This window comes from Daldinia caldariorum (genome assembly GCF_022478825.1).
Source record: "Daldinia caldariorum strain CBS 122874 unplaced genomic scaffold F4812scaffold_1, whole genome shotgun sequence".
Classification (NCBI taxonomy): Eukaryota; Fungi; Ascomycota; class Sordariomycetes; order Xylariales; family Hypoxylaceae; genus Daldinia; species Daldinia caldariorum.
In genome coordinates, this window is record NW_025953037.1 from 1,812,433 (window position 1) to 1,827,796 (window position 15,364).

The 15,364-nt window shown below is 47.6% G+C and overlaps 6 protein-coding genes across 6 annotated transcripts; 3 read left to right on the forward strand and 3 right to left on the reverse strand.

Moving 5' to 3' along the window:
* Window positions 1-162: 162 nt before the first annotated feature.
* On the reverse strand, window positions 163-1,672 carry F4812DRAFT_19561 (NAD(P)-binding protein). The gene is made up of 6 exons (XM_047930171.1): window positions 1,536-1,672; window positions 1,399-1,469; window positions 1,110-1,321; window positions 896-992; window positions 550-838; window positions 163-469 (listed from the first exon to the last, which is right to left on the reverse strand). Exons 1-6 carry the CDS (start codon window positions 1,567-1,569, stop codon window positions 210-212), a joined length of 963 nt encoding a protein of 320 aa, XP_047794945.1. The 5' UTR covers window positions 1,570-1,672; the 3' UTR covers window positions 163-209.
* Window positions 1,536-3,298, forward strand: F4812DRAFT_19615 (uncharacterized protein). The gene is made up of 2 exons (XM_047930175.1): window positions 1,536-2,081; window positions 2,137-3,298. Exons 1-2 carry the CDS (start codon window positions 2,019-2,021, stop codon window positions 3,139-3,141), a joined length of 1,068 nt encoding a protein of 355 aa, XP_047794946.1. The 5' UTR covers window positions 1,536-2,018; the 3' UTR covers window positions 3,142-3,298.
* A 59-nt stretch (window positions 3,299-3,357) lies between these two features.
* Window positions 3,358-5,076, forward strand: F4812DRAFT_409720 (zinc-finger of the MIZ type in Nse subunit-domain-containing protein). The gene is given in 3 exon segments (XM_047932461.1): window positions 3,358-3,580; window positions 3,593-4,616; window positions 4,684-5,076. 2 exon segments carry the CDS (start codon window positions 3,660-3,662, stop codon window positions 4,888-4,890), a joined length of 1,164 nt encoding a protein of 387 aa, XP_047794947.1. The 5' UTR covers window positions 3,358-3,580; window positions 3,593-3,659; the 3' UTR covers window positions 4,891-5,076.
* Window positions 5,077-6,499, reverse strand: F4812DRAFT_409721 (heme peroxidase). The gene has a single exon (XM_047932462.1). The coding sequence runs from the start codon at window positions 6,324-6,326 to the stop codon at window positions 5,253-5,255; it is 1,074 nt and encodes a 357-aa protein (XP_047794948.1). The 5' UTR covers window positions 6,327-6,499; the 3' UTR covers window positions 5,077-5,252.
* Window positions 6,500-7,168: 669 nt separating this feature from the next.
* F4812DRAFT_19851 (mitochondrial Rho GTPase 1) lies at window positions 7,169-9,777 on the reverse strand. Its single transcript, XM_047930207.1, has 3 exons — window positions 9,711-9,777; window positions 9,345-9,645; window positions 7,169-9,242 (listed from the first exon to the last, which is right to left on the reverse strand). Exons 2-3 carry the CDS (start codon window positions 9,352-9,354, stop codon window positions 7,372-7,374), a joined length of 1,881 nt encoding a protein of 626 aa, XP_047794949.1. The 5' UTR covers window positions 9,355-9,645; window positions 9,711-9,777; the 3' UTR covers window positions 7,169-7,371.
* Window positions 9,778-10,549: 772 nt separating this feature from the next.
* Window positions 10,550-13,264, forward strand: F4812DRAFT_19809 (WD40 repeat-like protein). Its single transcript, XM_047930202.1, has 7 exons — window positions 10,550-10,678; window positions 10,772-10,905; window positions 10,961-11,688; window positions 11,738-12,105; window positions 12,163-12,448; window positions 12,501-12,762; window positions 12,824-13,264. The coding sequence occupies exons 1-7, from the start codon at window positions 10,674-10,676 to the stop codon at window positions 12,877-12,879; spliced, it is 1,839 nt and encodes a 612-aa protein (XP_047794950.1). The 5' UTR covers window positions 10,550-10,673; the 3' UTR covers window positions 12,880-13,264.
* The last annotated feature ends 2,100 nt before the right edge of the window (window positions 13,265-15,364 follow it).

Here is a 15,364-nt window from a genome sequence, read left to right on the forward strand (position 1 = left end):
CTTTTTTTTTTTCTTTCGATAACAGTCTCTGTTTACCAGCATATTTCCATGAAAGAAATCACCAGTTATATTTGATTCGGCGTATTACTCTAACTATAATCAATTCAAGTAATTAATATCATATGAAATTAAGAAACTGGTGATTTGATGTATAACCCAGGTACAATATAACCGCCATGCACTTCGACAAAGTACCTATTGCCAGGTACTTACTTCCCACCCCAGGCACTCTTAAGGAAGTCTTCAAGCTGTGTAAACTTATAGTCTGGTAGGAGCTTATTCCACTCATCAGTAATATCATAAGCACCGCGATGGATGGCAATTAAGAGTCTAGCGGGCACGGCGTGCATGAAGGCCCCGGCCTGCTCAGGCGTCGCAATGCGAAGGTCTGGAACAGAAAAAGCACCAGCATTTCTGATCTCAGCTTCGAGGTCTTGTTCCTTGAGCAAATGTACCTTTATTGGCCTCCCTGTTAGGAAAATTAGTGGCCGTCGTTTTCAAATGGTCGTCCTATTATTGCTCTTTGACATATGGAGGTTAAACACGTACCAATAGCCTCGCCCAGTTTTAGTACCTCCCCGATGGTAGCTTTAGTTCCGGTAATGCCACCGATGGCTGGCCATTCGCCAGGATACTCTACAGCGCGGGCCACCACACCTGCGATGTCTTGAACTGTAGTCCATACAATAACATCATCGAGAGATCCTTCGATCGCAGCGGCTTGTTGGTTGTCAAAGTCAATCAAAAATGGAAGAGTACGAGCATGAGTTGTTGTTTTATGCGGATGAGCGAGATAGTTCATGAACGTGCCAACTTGGAAGCGGGTATATTCGATGACCTTGAGAGAACTGTTAGCAATGGTGTCGTGTGAGCAATTAAATGGCATGTACGATACCTTCTTCTGCTCATTGAGCTTCTCCAAATAATGCGCGATCTTTATCTTTCCCTCATACCACGGCATGGCATCGAGCGAAGATTCCAACTTCACACCTCTTTTCAGGAGTTAGTGCTGAAAAACTTATAGATCCATAGAATATTTCAGCCAGTTCACGGCCTCGTCCTTTAGAGGAAAAGAGAAAACCAAAAATCGTAAAATGCTGCCTACTTACGTTGCCCACTCGGACGGAGCATACCGCCTAACACCGGCCTCAATAGAAGCGTCAATAAGCCGCTTCTGGATAGCGTTATCCTTGTCGAGATGAACAGCTAAGAAGCAGATAACAGTTTCTACACCCTTGAACAAGCGAACCAATTCCGACTTGTCCTCGTAAGTCGTCTGCACCCATTCGACGCCGGGGAGGGAAGGGAATTGGGCAGGGTCCTATGTCCCTAGGTCAGTGGTTTCTGGTAGTTGAAGGGAAGGAATAGAACGGGAAAGATGGATTTTTTGAATATTACCGGTCGGACTAAGGCGACTATATCATGCTTCTTAGAAGCCACCAGCGTGTCAATGACTTCTCGAGCCAGTGCTAAAGTAATCAATTAGTTGAGAAACAAACTCGACTCAGGGATACACCGAATATTCGCCCACTCACTGCTCGAAGCCGATGCAATTGCAATCTTAACCATGTTGACTTATAAGATTGAAACTTTCTTAAATACTACTGCTTTGGACTTAACTATTGTCTGGAAGTTGCTGGACTTGCTAGGAGGTATGTATCAAGAGGTAGTCCAAACTCTTGCCTAAGAGCCGCCATCTTATACCGTTTTTCTACGCTTAACAATCTGATCTTGAATACGATGTATTGGTAATACGGCTTGATTTTATTTTTCGCATCATCCTTCACTCACGTAACTCTCGGGATCGGTTAGAAGTTGAACGTCCGAGCCTTCGGTCATCAAGCGGTTACGTGATCGGATGGAATTGTGCCGCGCCAAGCCGTCAACATGATCCCCTTTCCAACGGAAACAAGAGGTAAAACTTGATCTGAACAACTCGCTGAACGGCTTGGGGTCTTTAACTCTGCGATCACATAACCGTCGATGCATCGAACTTAGATTCATGCATATGGTTCGAGATGGTAATAGCTTCCGCTTCCAATCCGGTTAAGCCGGTTAGAGATGTTGAAGATTCTCTCCGCGTAAGCCCACTTTCTACCCCCTGGTCCGCGATTACATACCCTAACTTGACCGTAGCGCCGACGTGAACGAGGTCGACGTTCCCAAGCTAACTTCAGAAAACGTCAAGCTGAGGCCAACGAACATATGCAAGATCAAAGTCACCGGCTTAAGAGCGCGATTGAGAAATTGCTTAGCGTTACACGTGGAGATGAGCACCCAGAGCTGCTCAATAGGATATTCGACGTGGCGAAAGCTGCGGGTATCGATGCTAAAAGGCCGATACAGAATACTGATCTCCAGTCTGGATCCAGGGATGTGAACGGAAATAATCCTTTCCCTGTGCCCACCACCGAAGACGGTGAGGAAGACATAATCATAAATGCGAAGTCAAGAGACCTTGTCAGAATAGAGAGCGATCAGGAAGATTCATGGTTCAGTTCGAGCTCTATATCATCCATGTCTTCTACTCAAAGACTTACATGCGGGATATGGTTGGATCATCAGCATTATATGCGAATTTCTGTCCCGCCCGATGACATTATACCATACATCGGTTCAGGGTCCCAGACGTTTGCTGGGGATCTGTTTTGGTCCGTAATGGATCACGCTCAGAAGAAATGTACGCGCAGTCACCCAGGCACAACTAATCTTATCCAGAAAGCGCTTAGCCACTCAAAGGCAACGGAGAATTGGACTATCACGTACATCTACGCGATGATCGAGGCGAGACAAGAGTACAGGCACACGGGATCGATAAGTGCTCGATATGCATCGGCGGCAGAACCGGATTTATCAAGCATAGCGCGTAATCGAATCGAGGCGGATTATCGTTCTCGGGGAATAGACCCGAGGCGATGGTTGTCTGCGGCAGATATAGAGAGACGCGTCAAGACGATGATAGGAAGTGAATCATTTGCGATTTTAGAGGCTGCTGCAAAGGGAGAAGGCGATCCGTGTTTACAAGAGTCGCTCGCGGTCACGAAGTGCATGCTTGCTGAAAACTGTATATGCTTTGGGGATGGACCTAGATGGGATGTTGATGCTGTTGACGCGCTGTTTTTTAACTTGGATGTAAGATGAAGTATCTTAGGCTGTCTTGCAAGTTACAAGTTGTAAATGAGCTTTTGTAGGATAATGATTTAAGAACTGCTACCTATCTAGAGGTAAACTGTACAGTCGCCATAAGTGTTTTATGCAAGATGATATCATCGCGTACCTAATCAATTGTATTAGAAGCTCTATCTCAAATAATTCCTGCATTGTAGAATATGGTCTTTACCGTAGTGTTATGTTAGTGAATCAGAGAGCAATGCTACAGCGACTAACCCCGCTATTAGGGTACCTTCTAAAAAAAGAGATAAGCTCTTATATGGATACCTATCCCCGCGTACCATTTTGCCCAACTTTCAAATTGGACGCGACTCGACGCGTAAATTAAAAGCCCACCTTTGCACACATGCATCATATCATACATAGACTTGCAATTAATTAGCGACTGATCGCCTACTCAGACATATCTGATTCCGATTCCGATTCCGATTCCGATTCCGATTCCAATACCAATACCAATACATCCGAACCTCTCATACCAAGTAGATATGCCCCTCCTATCCGGCAGCCGTCGGCTGCAATCCGGTGCCGAGCGTAATCGAGGCCGACCGAGCGCACCCTCCTCTCACACCCAACAAGACAACGGCCCTGTCGAGCTGCCAAATTATGAGCCTCTCGCATGCCCCCTCAGTGCCGAATACATACGCGCATTAACGCAACTATCAACAAGCAAAGATACGCGGAAGTATGAGGAGCAGCTGAACAAGAGCATAGAGCTGCTAAGCGCCAGTGTGCGGGATCTCAATGACAAGTACGAGGAAAGAAAAGAAGCCCTCAAAAAACTTCAGGAAAAGCGAGCGGACAAAGACGAAAAATCCGATCGCGAGAGGGCAGAGGAAAAAGCTGTGTTGGCGCTAAAGAACGAAGTGCCCACCTTAACAAACGATTGCAACCTCGCCGTCCAGAGTGTTATCGACTTGAAGATAGAGCTCGAAGATGGCAACGCCGCATTACGGAGAACGGCGCAGAACGTCGAGACGGAAGCCGCGAATGCAGCCCGAAGGCGAAGAGGACAAGGCGGCGACGAAGACGAAGACGAAGAGATGGCGGATGTGAATATCACGAGTCCCATAGAATTGCTAGAGCAAGCCAAGAAGAGGGCGGCAGACGACTATGCTTCGAAGACTCCATACGAGAAATACGGCACCAACAACGATTATATCGGCTTCAAGCGCATGTGGCACGACGCCGTCTACGGCAGAGGCAATAAGCCACTACCGCATGCGAGCAAATGGTTCTCGCAAAACGGAGGCGAGGATGAGGCTAGCGATGACGACGATCTGATTGTTGCCGAGGAACACCTCGATATCCGCTGCCCCCTATCCTTGGTAGTCATGAAGGACCCGTATACGAGCACAAAGTGCAGGCACACCTTCGAGAAGGACTCCATCATCCAGTTTCTCGGAAATAGGCGAGCACGATGTCCGCAGGCAGGCTGTAATAAGGTACGTTCAGTTCACACTCGATCGAAAACATCAACGCTACGAATATATCTAACTTGCTTGAATACAGGAAGTAACCATTTCCGATTTCCATCCCGACCCGGTCATGCTGCGCAACATTAAGCGTCAACTCGCCTCGCAGCGACCGAATATGGCTGATGACGACGAAGATGAGGACGAGGATGAGGATGAAGGCGAGCAGGACATTGATGTTGATGGTGACTCGCATGTGGATGCAACCCCTGGTCGCAGCGTGAAGTCGGAACGAGGAGGGTAGGGAGAGAGGATAACGATTGATCGATGGTATTGTAGGGGACGAATAGAAAGAGTAATTCACCTGTATATCCTGCACTCTGCTGGGATAGAGGAGGTCTGATTGCGATGAGATTGCGCTGTATGCAGCCCCCTCAAGGTAGCTTAAGCTAGGTTGATAGAGCTCATGTGACCGTGAATTACTTACGATATTATGATCTATTCTGTGATTTCCCAAATATTTACCCCCCGCCCTGTCTGTCTGTCTGTCCGTCTATAGGCAGGTGCCAACATATACTCTAGTCTATAGGTAGGAGGTATATTTACAACCTCAGCTCTATGGCACCACGTCTAATCTGCAAAAGGAAAAGCCATCCCAACTCCCGTTTACAACTTCGCGCCCTCCTTCCTCTTACGCGCCTTCTCGTTCTCCTCCTTCAACGCGCGCGCCTCGTGGCCGATCTGGCCCGGGCCCTGATCTCCCGGCGCCGTAGCCGTGTCGCTCTTCTTCGGCGCGCTCTTATACCCCTCCTGAACATTCTCCTCGTTGATCACCGCCCCGCTCGCGTCCCGCTTGATGCCCAGCTCGAACAGCTTCGCAAACACGCCGGCGAAGTGCTCGAAAAACAGGTCCTTGTCCGCCGCGTACCGCTCGACCCACGGGCGGAAGCCCGGGTCCGACAGCAGCGCCATATCCGTCGGCAGCATCATCAGGCCCTCGGGCTTCTCGCCGTTCTCCTCCGCCGTCGCGTCCTCGCCGTCATCGTCCTCCTCGACGTACGCGAACTGCGTGACGCCGTTGGGCAGCGTCGTCGTCTTCCAGTCGTTGGCCAGCAGCAGCTTGTAGTACTGGTTCGAGAAGCGCGTCGGGTTGTTCACCCACTTGCCGTGGAAGCCGGAGCGGTCGGCGTGGCACCGGCCGAGGTTGTGCGCGCCGGACAGGGCGACGATCTCCCGGTCGTCGAAGCCCATGCGGTGGAACACGGCGCGCAGGTGCGCCGCGCCCTGCGCGCCGTCCGGCAGCCTCCCGCGCGGGGGCACTTTGCTGTCGTCGGCGAAATCCGTGCGGCCCCCTCGCCACGCGACGTCCGGCCCGCCCATCTCGCGGATCGCGACGACGGCCGCGAGCGTCCACAGGTCCGCGTAGGTGATCCAGGGGAACCGGGCCTTGAGGGGCTCGAGGAACGCGCGCGCGTGCTGCAGCCCCGCGTTCGCCGGGTCCCCGCCTTCCTTCTCGTACCGCATCCCCGCGCCGTTCGAGCCCCCCGTGTTCGTCGCCGCGCAGTACGTCCCCGCCGAGTGCCACGCCAGACGCACCAGGACGGGGCCCGCCGAGCCGTCGTCGTAGTCCGGCTGGTGCAGGAGCTTGCGCACGGCTTCCTTGACCTCGTCGAGCTGTGCCGTCGTCGGCTGCTTGTTGTTATTATTGTTGTTGTTCTGGTTCTTGTTATCCCGCGCCATGTTGGGTAAAGCTGCTCGTCTCTAGTATATGTATCCTTTTTTACTACAAGCAAGCTTAACGTTCTACTCGACAGCGTTTATTTTTATTTATTTTATATTTATTTTATATTTATTTTATATTTATTTTATATTTATTTTATATTTATTTTATATTTATTTTATAATCTTTTGTACACAACAACCGAATAATAAGAAAACCGGAGAAAACTTATTAGTTGAAGCCATATATCTGACTAGTAAGTAGCATGACCATAACGACCCTTGAGAATTCACCAGCCCGAAAGCTCGGCGAATCGCCCCCGAGAAGCCTCGGTAACGCTACGGCCAAATTGCGTTAGATTTGTTGCTAACTGTAAGGGTTTGCCTAGGTCCTAAAGTGATGATGGCGCTATCGTCGGTGATCCACTTCTCTCTTCGTGTCATCGATATTAAACGAGTAGGCATTGGTCTTGCAAGTGGGTTCTACTTCTATCTGCCACGCTGGTACGTTCAGGGGTACAACACAATGGCCTATGATAGAGGATCGGATCGATCATTTCCAAATAAAATCATAACACTTAACGATAACTACCTAATAGACACTCTATTTAGGATAATTTTATATCGTGGAGGGCAAGGCTTATGTCCTAAGTGCCTATAATATTAGAATACCCCCATAGGAGTGAGAACGATCTCAGATTCATACAATCATTCGAGAATTAATACCCATACCATCTTAATTAAATCCTAGATTACCTTAATACCAATTACCTTGTTAGTAGATAAGGAAGTAATTTAACACCTTGGGTGATCTCTTTGGGATTATATTCATTGAGTACTAAGTGACTATGTCTCTATAATACTAATATGTTCAACGGTAGTAGAGATGACGGGGTATCACGTAGAGAAAAAACTAACAAAGTAGGGCTGATAAAAAAAGACTAGATACCAACTAAGCAATCCATATACTTCATATCCGACGGGTAATGCTCCTAATAAATGCCTGTTCAATAAAATTAAAAGCCATTAGAAAACCGGGTTAGTCTCAGAAATGCCTAAATAGGTACTAAGCAGAGTTTGTCGATCGCCTCCAGATCATAAAGGCAGCTACGGCAGCGCAGGTGGTCGCCCCTAGAGCAAGATATAATCCCGACCGGTCGGGTGGTGGCTCCTCGCTCTTGGGAAATGCCGTGCTCGGGTTTGTAGCGGCCTCCGCCAGTGCGACGAACAGCTCGCCAATGCTATTCCATGTTACGCTCACATGGACCGGCGTACTCATCATCAGGTTTGATGTGTACTGGTCTGGTTGTAACTCGCTTCGCTGCGTTGTTTTGTCCTTGTCCGCTTTCAAAGCTGTATATATAGAGGGTAAATCATCGAGTTGCGGAAATCGCTTTCGAAGGTCAACTATATGCGAAAAGGAGTCTGGATCCGATGAATCGTATACATAGCAAATCAAGTCGCAAGCATCTAGCCTCGCCTGGTTCTCCAGTATAGCAAGTTCGAGCTCCCCAAGTTCTTCTAGAATAAGGTAACATTGTTTGCCACCCTGAAGCTCTACACTGTTGACAGCTCTTCTAGGCTTGATAGTTGGATAGTACATGCTATAGAATGGTCGATTCAGGAACGCATCCAGAAGAGACGATTTGCCAGCTCTTGCGGCCCCAACAATGTAACATAGCACGACATTCCGTTCAACCCGACCAGGGCGCCTTCTCCTCTTACGGGGCTTCGTTACTTTCAAAGCTGATGTGAGGGACTCCTTGGGATTTTGCGGTTCAAAACCCAGATACGCGAGATATTCCAAAGTAGTCTTAGGCTCGAGGAATGTCGTCATGCTCCACTGAGCAAGCCACCCTTGCAGAGTAATGTGTCCAGCTTCGTTGCGGACGGTCGTAGAAGGAAACGAGGATTCTACCCAGGAAGTAGGCAAGCCGGGAGTAGGGGCGAACAGAGCATCAAGTTCTTGATCATTCAAGCCTCCATCGTTGTCTTTGTCGAAAAGCAAGAAAAGATCCATGAAGAAACGATAACCAGCAGGGCTCAGCTCGGCGGAAGCGTATTCAGGGACTTCGAGCTTAGGATGAATAAAGCTATCTTCTAAGCTTAAGCTATCAGTATAGTGGTATTTCCGTAGTATAACCCATATAGTTTCATGTCGACCCTTTTCGGCGTATATCTTGTTGAGCTGGAGGAAACCCCGCATGTCAACCCCTTTCGAAGTGTCCGACCCGGGGACGGTTTTGGCAATGGACAGTTTGATATTATCAAGGTCCTCATGTGACAAGGACTTCTCAAAACATTTATGTTGGAATTCCTGGATTTCGTCGTCGTTCAAATAACCGTCCTGATCCTTATCGCACAGATAAAATATTCTCTTCAGGGCTGACATGCAGGCCGGCTTCAGGTTACCCTCCTTGTAGTCGAAAAGCGGAGCGATGGGATGCGTGACAGCTTTCTGACAGAGGAAAAAGGTTTCGTTGACATTCTGATGCTCTCTGGCGCTTGCTCGTATGCAGGAATCGATTTCCCTAAACTCGTTCATGACGGGTAGCATCTCATCCTCGATAACTTGCGGGGTGGTATTATCGGTGAGATCGGACTTATTGGCACACAAGACCACAGGAACGTTTACGCCAAGGGATCGAAAATACGGCATCCAGAAGAGGGCAACGCGCTCATAGCTGTAATGGTCGGAATATACCAGGAGGATGACGTTGGACTTTCGGATCTCTTTGCGCAAAGTCGTGCGGTCTTGGGGACGCGCCGACGTATCGACGATGGTGGTGGTGACATTTTCAGGAGTACCAATGCTCGGCGGGATTGTTATCTGGGGTAGAACGGCTTGTATCTTATTGCTCACGAAGACATCCTTGACAAGGGATGCAATAAGACTCGACTTGCCGGTCCCTTCATCTCCGCATACGCAAACACGTACTATTCGTAGAGAAAAAAACTGTTAACCATCCACAATTGCGCCAAATGGAGGATCGGAATGGGGGATTGGGAGTTGGGAGATGGGAACTGGGGATTGTATACCTGTTGCCATACTGGTCAAAGAGTACCTAGGTAAGGAGTTGTTATGGTGCCATTCGTTACAAAGCTTAGGTACCCAGAATGATCTTCAATGAGGTTCTTGGAGCTTGTTTGGATTAGGTTAGGTACTCAAAGAGTTAGAACTAGAGAAGGTTGTCTTTAGGGTGATGGTCGATCTGCTCTGTGTATGTTTTGCAAACAGGAGAAGTAAACTTGAGTGGATTGATTGTATTTTAGACCCTATTCGGCACGGATCTATATTGGGTTGCGGACCTCAATCAATGAAATCGAGTGGATGCGAATGCTACGTATTCTGGTTCAACTTTTTTGAAATGACGATTATCCGATTGATTGGACAGGGGTACGTACCGACATCATACTATGACAGATCCGCGATTAAGGTAAAGGTACGACAGTGGGACACTTGAATGTATTTTATAGGTAACTAAGCCCCAAGATATAAGGTACCTCCTAGGTAATTACTATTGACCTATTATCATATATGAAATAAGATTGAAGATAATGGAAGTAAACCGCAACAATGTCTTTTCACGGTTTTGATATTTGATATTCCTGCATTAGGTGTTGTACTTAGGACCTCACCTCTCATATCTGTTAGGTTAGGTAGGTTCCTGCACCAAGTATGGCTCCCGAAGAACTGGTTATTAAGCACTTGCCGTCAATGACCGATTCTATTTTGGGGAGGTTCGGGTTGCGTCTGATATCTGGAAAAACAAGCAAGTTCGAAATGCACCTAATCTAACTACTAAGTAGCACCTACTTGGGGCGTAGTTCATGTTATACTTCAGGTTATACCTACTTCCCCTCATCGAAACTTACCCCACACCAACTTCCCGAAAGACCCAACATCCCTGTTCTTCTTGGAGAGACCTGACCCTGAAAGCTTCCCGACATGGGAGTTGTTCCTGTCGATTCGAGAATGCGCAACTTTACCTTCTTCCTTTCGCATTTTTCTCTCCTTCATACTTCCCTTTCCATACAAGTGTACAAGTGTATAATATTCCACCGCGATCCTCTCCAAACTTGTTTATCAACAATAGCGTCTTGATTCAATACATATAATACATCTCGTCTTCAAGTTTTACATTAGACATGCTCACGCATATATTATATAAAATTTGACTTAGCTTCGACTCTCAACCAATTCAACGATTACTTCAGTATAATCCCCCGACTGCTTTACACAAGAAAGCAAGCAAACGGCATTTCTAGCTAATCCTCTCAAATTAAACTCTACAAAGTATAAATCGCTTCAATATCCTACTCTTGTTATTGAGTAGCCTTCTAATTGGTGTTGGATAAACCCTCGTCATGTTGTAAGCCTGCCTCGTCCCATACAAACTGCGTACTCCCTCCCCTTGCTATCATTGTCCTCAGACGGCTAACAAATTCACGCTTTCTCCTAATAGTGTGCTACCGCCTCCGCCTAGGTATCCTACGCAGGCAGCGTATAATGCCGCTGTTGCTGCCGGCCATGCCACGCCCATGATCGAGACGAACAATATCTTATCTAACCCCGAAGACCAATTCATAGCCGGAGAGGGTATGCTAGTGAAAGAAAGATGGTGTATGAATCCGGCGCTGAGGCTATGATATAGGAACATATGTGCTTAAAGAAGATCTTCTCCTTGCGACTCCGCCACCTCATCCGTCGGAAGCCCCAGTTGTTAACCCCAACCCGTTAGCGACGACACCACAGCCAGCTACAACTGGGACCAAGATCTCTCTCCTCAGCTTGGAATCCCGGCCACCACCGCCGGCTCTTTTCAAGTTAACCCCGACGACAACTACATTGTCACCGAGCATCGCCGAACACCCGAGCGAAGGGCGCTATTCAAATGACGCGAAGCTAAGTAGCGATGGCGAAGGAAGGGGTACATCGATGAGCGAGGGGGGCCCATCTACTTCGGCTACAGCAATTTCTGCACCAGCATTCGGCGATGGCAATGCTCTACTCGTGCCGGAGAGGACTAAGGACCCCAATAAGCGACGAAAACCCAAGAATAACATGACTAAGAGTAATTCGTCCTTCATCTCGCGGGTTATTATTAATGAGGCTTTCTCAAAAAAGCTCGCAGATCGGCCGAGCGATGGGCTGTTTGCTTTTGCCAATATTAATCGGGCTTTTCAGTGGCTCGATCTGTCATCTCCTACGAAAGCCGATTATCTAACTAAGATTTTGTTTACAAAAGCCCATTGCTTAAGTCATGATGTTAATCTGGTGACGAAGAGTTCGAGCCATGTTGATCTTATCATGGGTTTCTCAACAGGCGAGATCATATGGTGGGAGCCTATGTCTCAGCGATATACAAGACTGAATAAGAATGTAAGAGATATAGTACTCTTAAGCCAAGAAATGAATTAACGAATTGCAGGGTGTTATCAACAAGACGCCAGTCTCTCAAATCCGCTGGATCCCCGGGGCAGAAAACTTATTCCTTGCAGCGCATGTGGATGGGTCTCTAGTTGTTTATGACAAAGAAAAAGAGGATGCAATCTTCAATCCTGAGGAGGAGGAGACTAAGTCTAATGGAGAGGTCGCGGCTCCCAAGGTTGTTAATCATTACAAAGCGATCAACGTGTTGAAGTCGGTGCATTCTAAGAACCAGAAGAGTAATCCAGTAGCTGTTTGGAAACTGTCAAACCAGCGGATCAACGACTTCCAATTTTCCCCTGACAACCGTCACCTCGCAGTTGTATCGGAAGATGGCACGCTCCGCATCATTGACTATCTCAAGGAAGAGTGAGCGATGAGCACAGTAACCTCAAAATCTCGACGAAATTGCTAACAATGCTATAGGCTTCTTGGGGTGTACAATTCGTATTATGGCGGTTTTACGTGCGTGTGCTGGTCGCCAGACGGAAAATATGTTCTCACCGGAGGGCAAGACGACCTGATCTCGATCTGGTGTCCCTCAGAAACGTCACTCATTGCACGATGTCAAGGTCATCAGTCATGGGTTACATCTGTTGCCTTTGATCCCTGGAGATGTGACGAGCGAAACTACCGCTTTGGTAGCGTAGGTGAAGATTGCCGATTATGTCTCTGGGATTTTAATGTCGGGATGTTGCATAAACCGAAAGCAGTACGTCTCCTATCATGGGATGCTACAAGTTCGCTTGTTAACATAGACGCAGACAACTAACCGGCAGCGTGGTTCTATCTCGTCTCGACTTCCCGTGTTACAGCGCGCCGAGACCCAAGGGACATCGGCTAGTAGATTACGTTCGGATTCCGTCGTCTCGGGGCCAGGCTTGGAAGAAAGCACGATAGACCACCCCGTTGAGCCGCGATCAAGAACGGCGATACTCCCACCTGTGCTGACCAAAATAGCTAATAAACATCCACTAAGCTGGATAGAGTTCACCGAAGACGCTATTATGACGAGCTGTAAGACAGGTGAGTGTAGCGATTATTCTAAGATTAATGCTAAATGCATGCTGACAAAAGTCCCTTCTAGGTCACATAAGAACTTGGAGTCGACCATCGGACTCTATAACTCAAGCCGAAATGTAATATATAAAGGAGAAAGCACAAGGTTACTTAACTCCGATCAAAAATAAACCTAGCCAACTTTTGGCATGTATTCGTTCAATCAAACGATGGCAAGTGGCAGCTTCGAAACGGAAACGTGCATTGCTATTAGTCACAGACAAGCGCGATTTCGTATAAGTATCAAGGAAGAAGAAAAAAAAAACTCTTCAAACTGCATATGGGGCGATGTTACGACAGAAGGCACCAACAAAACGTCAAAATCTGCATCCTGCCGCCTCCCGTCCGGAAGACAGGCGCGGTGGCTTTTCGGTGTAAGTGTGGGACCCCGGCAGTTCTCAAACAGGGAATGGGATAGGTGATCGAGTCAAAAATCAAACATACTGGATCTTTCATGGTGCGTATAAAACCGGTCAAGTTTTGATTCTCACGAAGGGGAAAAAAGGGAAATGAAAAAAGGAGCCTAAAAAAGGAGGTCTGTAGTGACTGCTACGGTGCGGTACGACAACTTACAAGGAGTCGATACGCGAGAGATCTACGGTAGTGTGACGGGATGACTGGATCAGGAAAGTCGCTGTGGGTATCATCACAGATGTCAGAGATGCATTTTTAAATGAGGCTCCTCCAATACATACCTAATGTATTGATTGTATGCAAGGCGATCAATGATGGCATGTGAAAAAGACGGTTGGTTTGATTTATTATCAAATATTGATATGTTGCTGTTGTTGTTATCTTCGTAACCAGCCAACCAGGTCGCGCCTCCAGCTACGCTAGCACGACGTACATCAGCATGTACAATACTATGTGTAGGTCGTGCAGACAGCGGTGGCGATGGTTGGCTAAAGCTTTGGAACGGCGCGCGAGCTACCCGGCACCGGCAGCATCTCCTATCTGCGCGGCGTCCGCGTCTAGACCGCGCCTAAAAGAGCCTCAACAAGGTTTTGCAACTTGTCCACTATCATTCGGCCCTTCAGAACCCGGTCCCGGCAGAGCAGGAGCTAGGACGATTCGTTTCCCTGCTGCTGGTAGGGCTAGCAGACGAACCGGAAACTCGGCGGCTGAGGGTTAGTCCCGAAAAGGGCATTCCGTCGATACGGACAGAAGAAAGACCATGCTGCGCACGGATGGGATGGTCCATCGGTGTGGATTTGTTTTATCTCTTTATATACCTAGTGTACCTGAGGGAGAATTGAGATGTAGGATTGAGATGTAGGCTAGGTATGTGTTGCCCCCCACGTGGTATCGAAGGATGTCTGAGGATATGTATCTTATTAAAAGACCAGGGAGATTTTAGAGTTACCCACGTAGGGTAGCAGAACCATAGGAGCCTCCTGCGTTAATGGCACCGTGATCCACTTAGTCGCCGTAGGGCATTAGCTTGGCCCGCCAGCCCGCCTGGGCACTTTTAAAAGATTCGCGTTGGGTATTTCGTTAGTTGTGAAGGCTTCGTCAGTGGCTCCATTGTACTATATCGGGAAAAACCGCGTCGACTTTTTTATGCGAGCTACGGTTTACTACCGGCGTAGATTAAACAGAACGGGTCCCTTGCTTAAACAATGAAACTAAGGCTCAACAAATTAAACTAATAAATCCATGATGGCTCAATACTATGTATAGCCTCGCAACCCCAGCCTCTTTATCTCAAGTCATCGATGACGCCTTCACCGCACGTATTTTCCTGTGCCAGGGTTAAGCAGGGACCCGCTCAGCTTGAGCGAAAAATTCGCAAACCTAGCGGAACATTTGGAATATATCCCGGCGTGATACGAAACGCGTAACGAAACGATAAGGTTTAACTCTTGAGGAACTAAAGAGGGACGACTAGCATAAAATCTGTTGTCGTCAGCCTAACATCCTCTTAATAATACAGTCAAATGTTAGTCCAGTCAGACATATTTGTAGAAATGGCCCCCACCTACCTAAGTAGGGTTAATAGGGTTGGCCAACTACATGCTGAAATGCAAATATGAGCCTGTTGACAAATGCTGCCAATGTCGTCGGCGATGTTTGATGCTTGATCTTTTAGTCATTCCTATGTACCTATGTGTGTAGACGAGACGTTGAGATGCAAACGGATCAACTAAGGAGTATATTAGGTACCTAACTATGTAGTATTCTACCAGCTTGGCAGCCCTGCATGTTTGAACAAGTACCCTTTGTCCATAGTATACCAGGTAGGTAAGGCCAGTGCGCCTAGAGTTCGATGGATTGATAGGAGAAAGATACTGCTTAACTAACGTTAATAAGAGCCAAGCTTTATCTAGCACTAGATAAGCAGATCTAAGGCGTTAGAGACTAACTCTAGATTTAGCTTTAAGATTTATTACCTGTTGGGCTAGTATTAAGTCGTCGGCCGATTATGGCTCGATTCTCTGCACGGAATATGTTGGCTGCATATACGCCAAGCCACTGAAGTCGCTGTGCAAGTCGACGGGAAAATAGACGACTGATACATACCTACGTACCTAAGGTAAGGTAGTAGATATGAGAGATTATGTGAGACGAA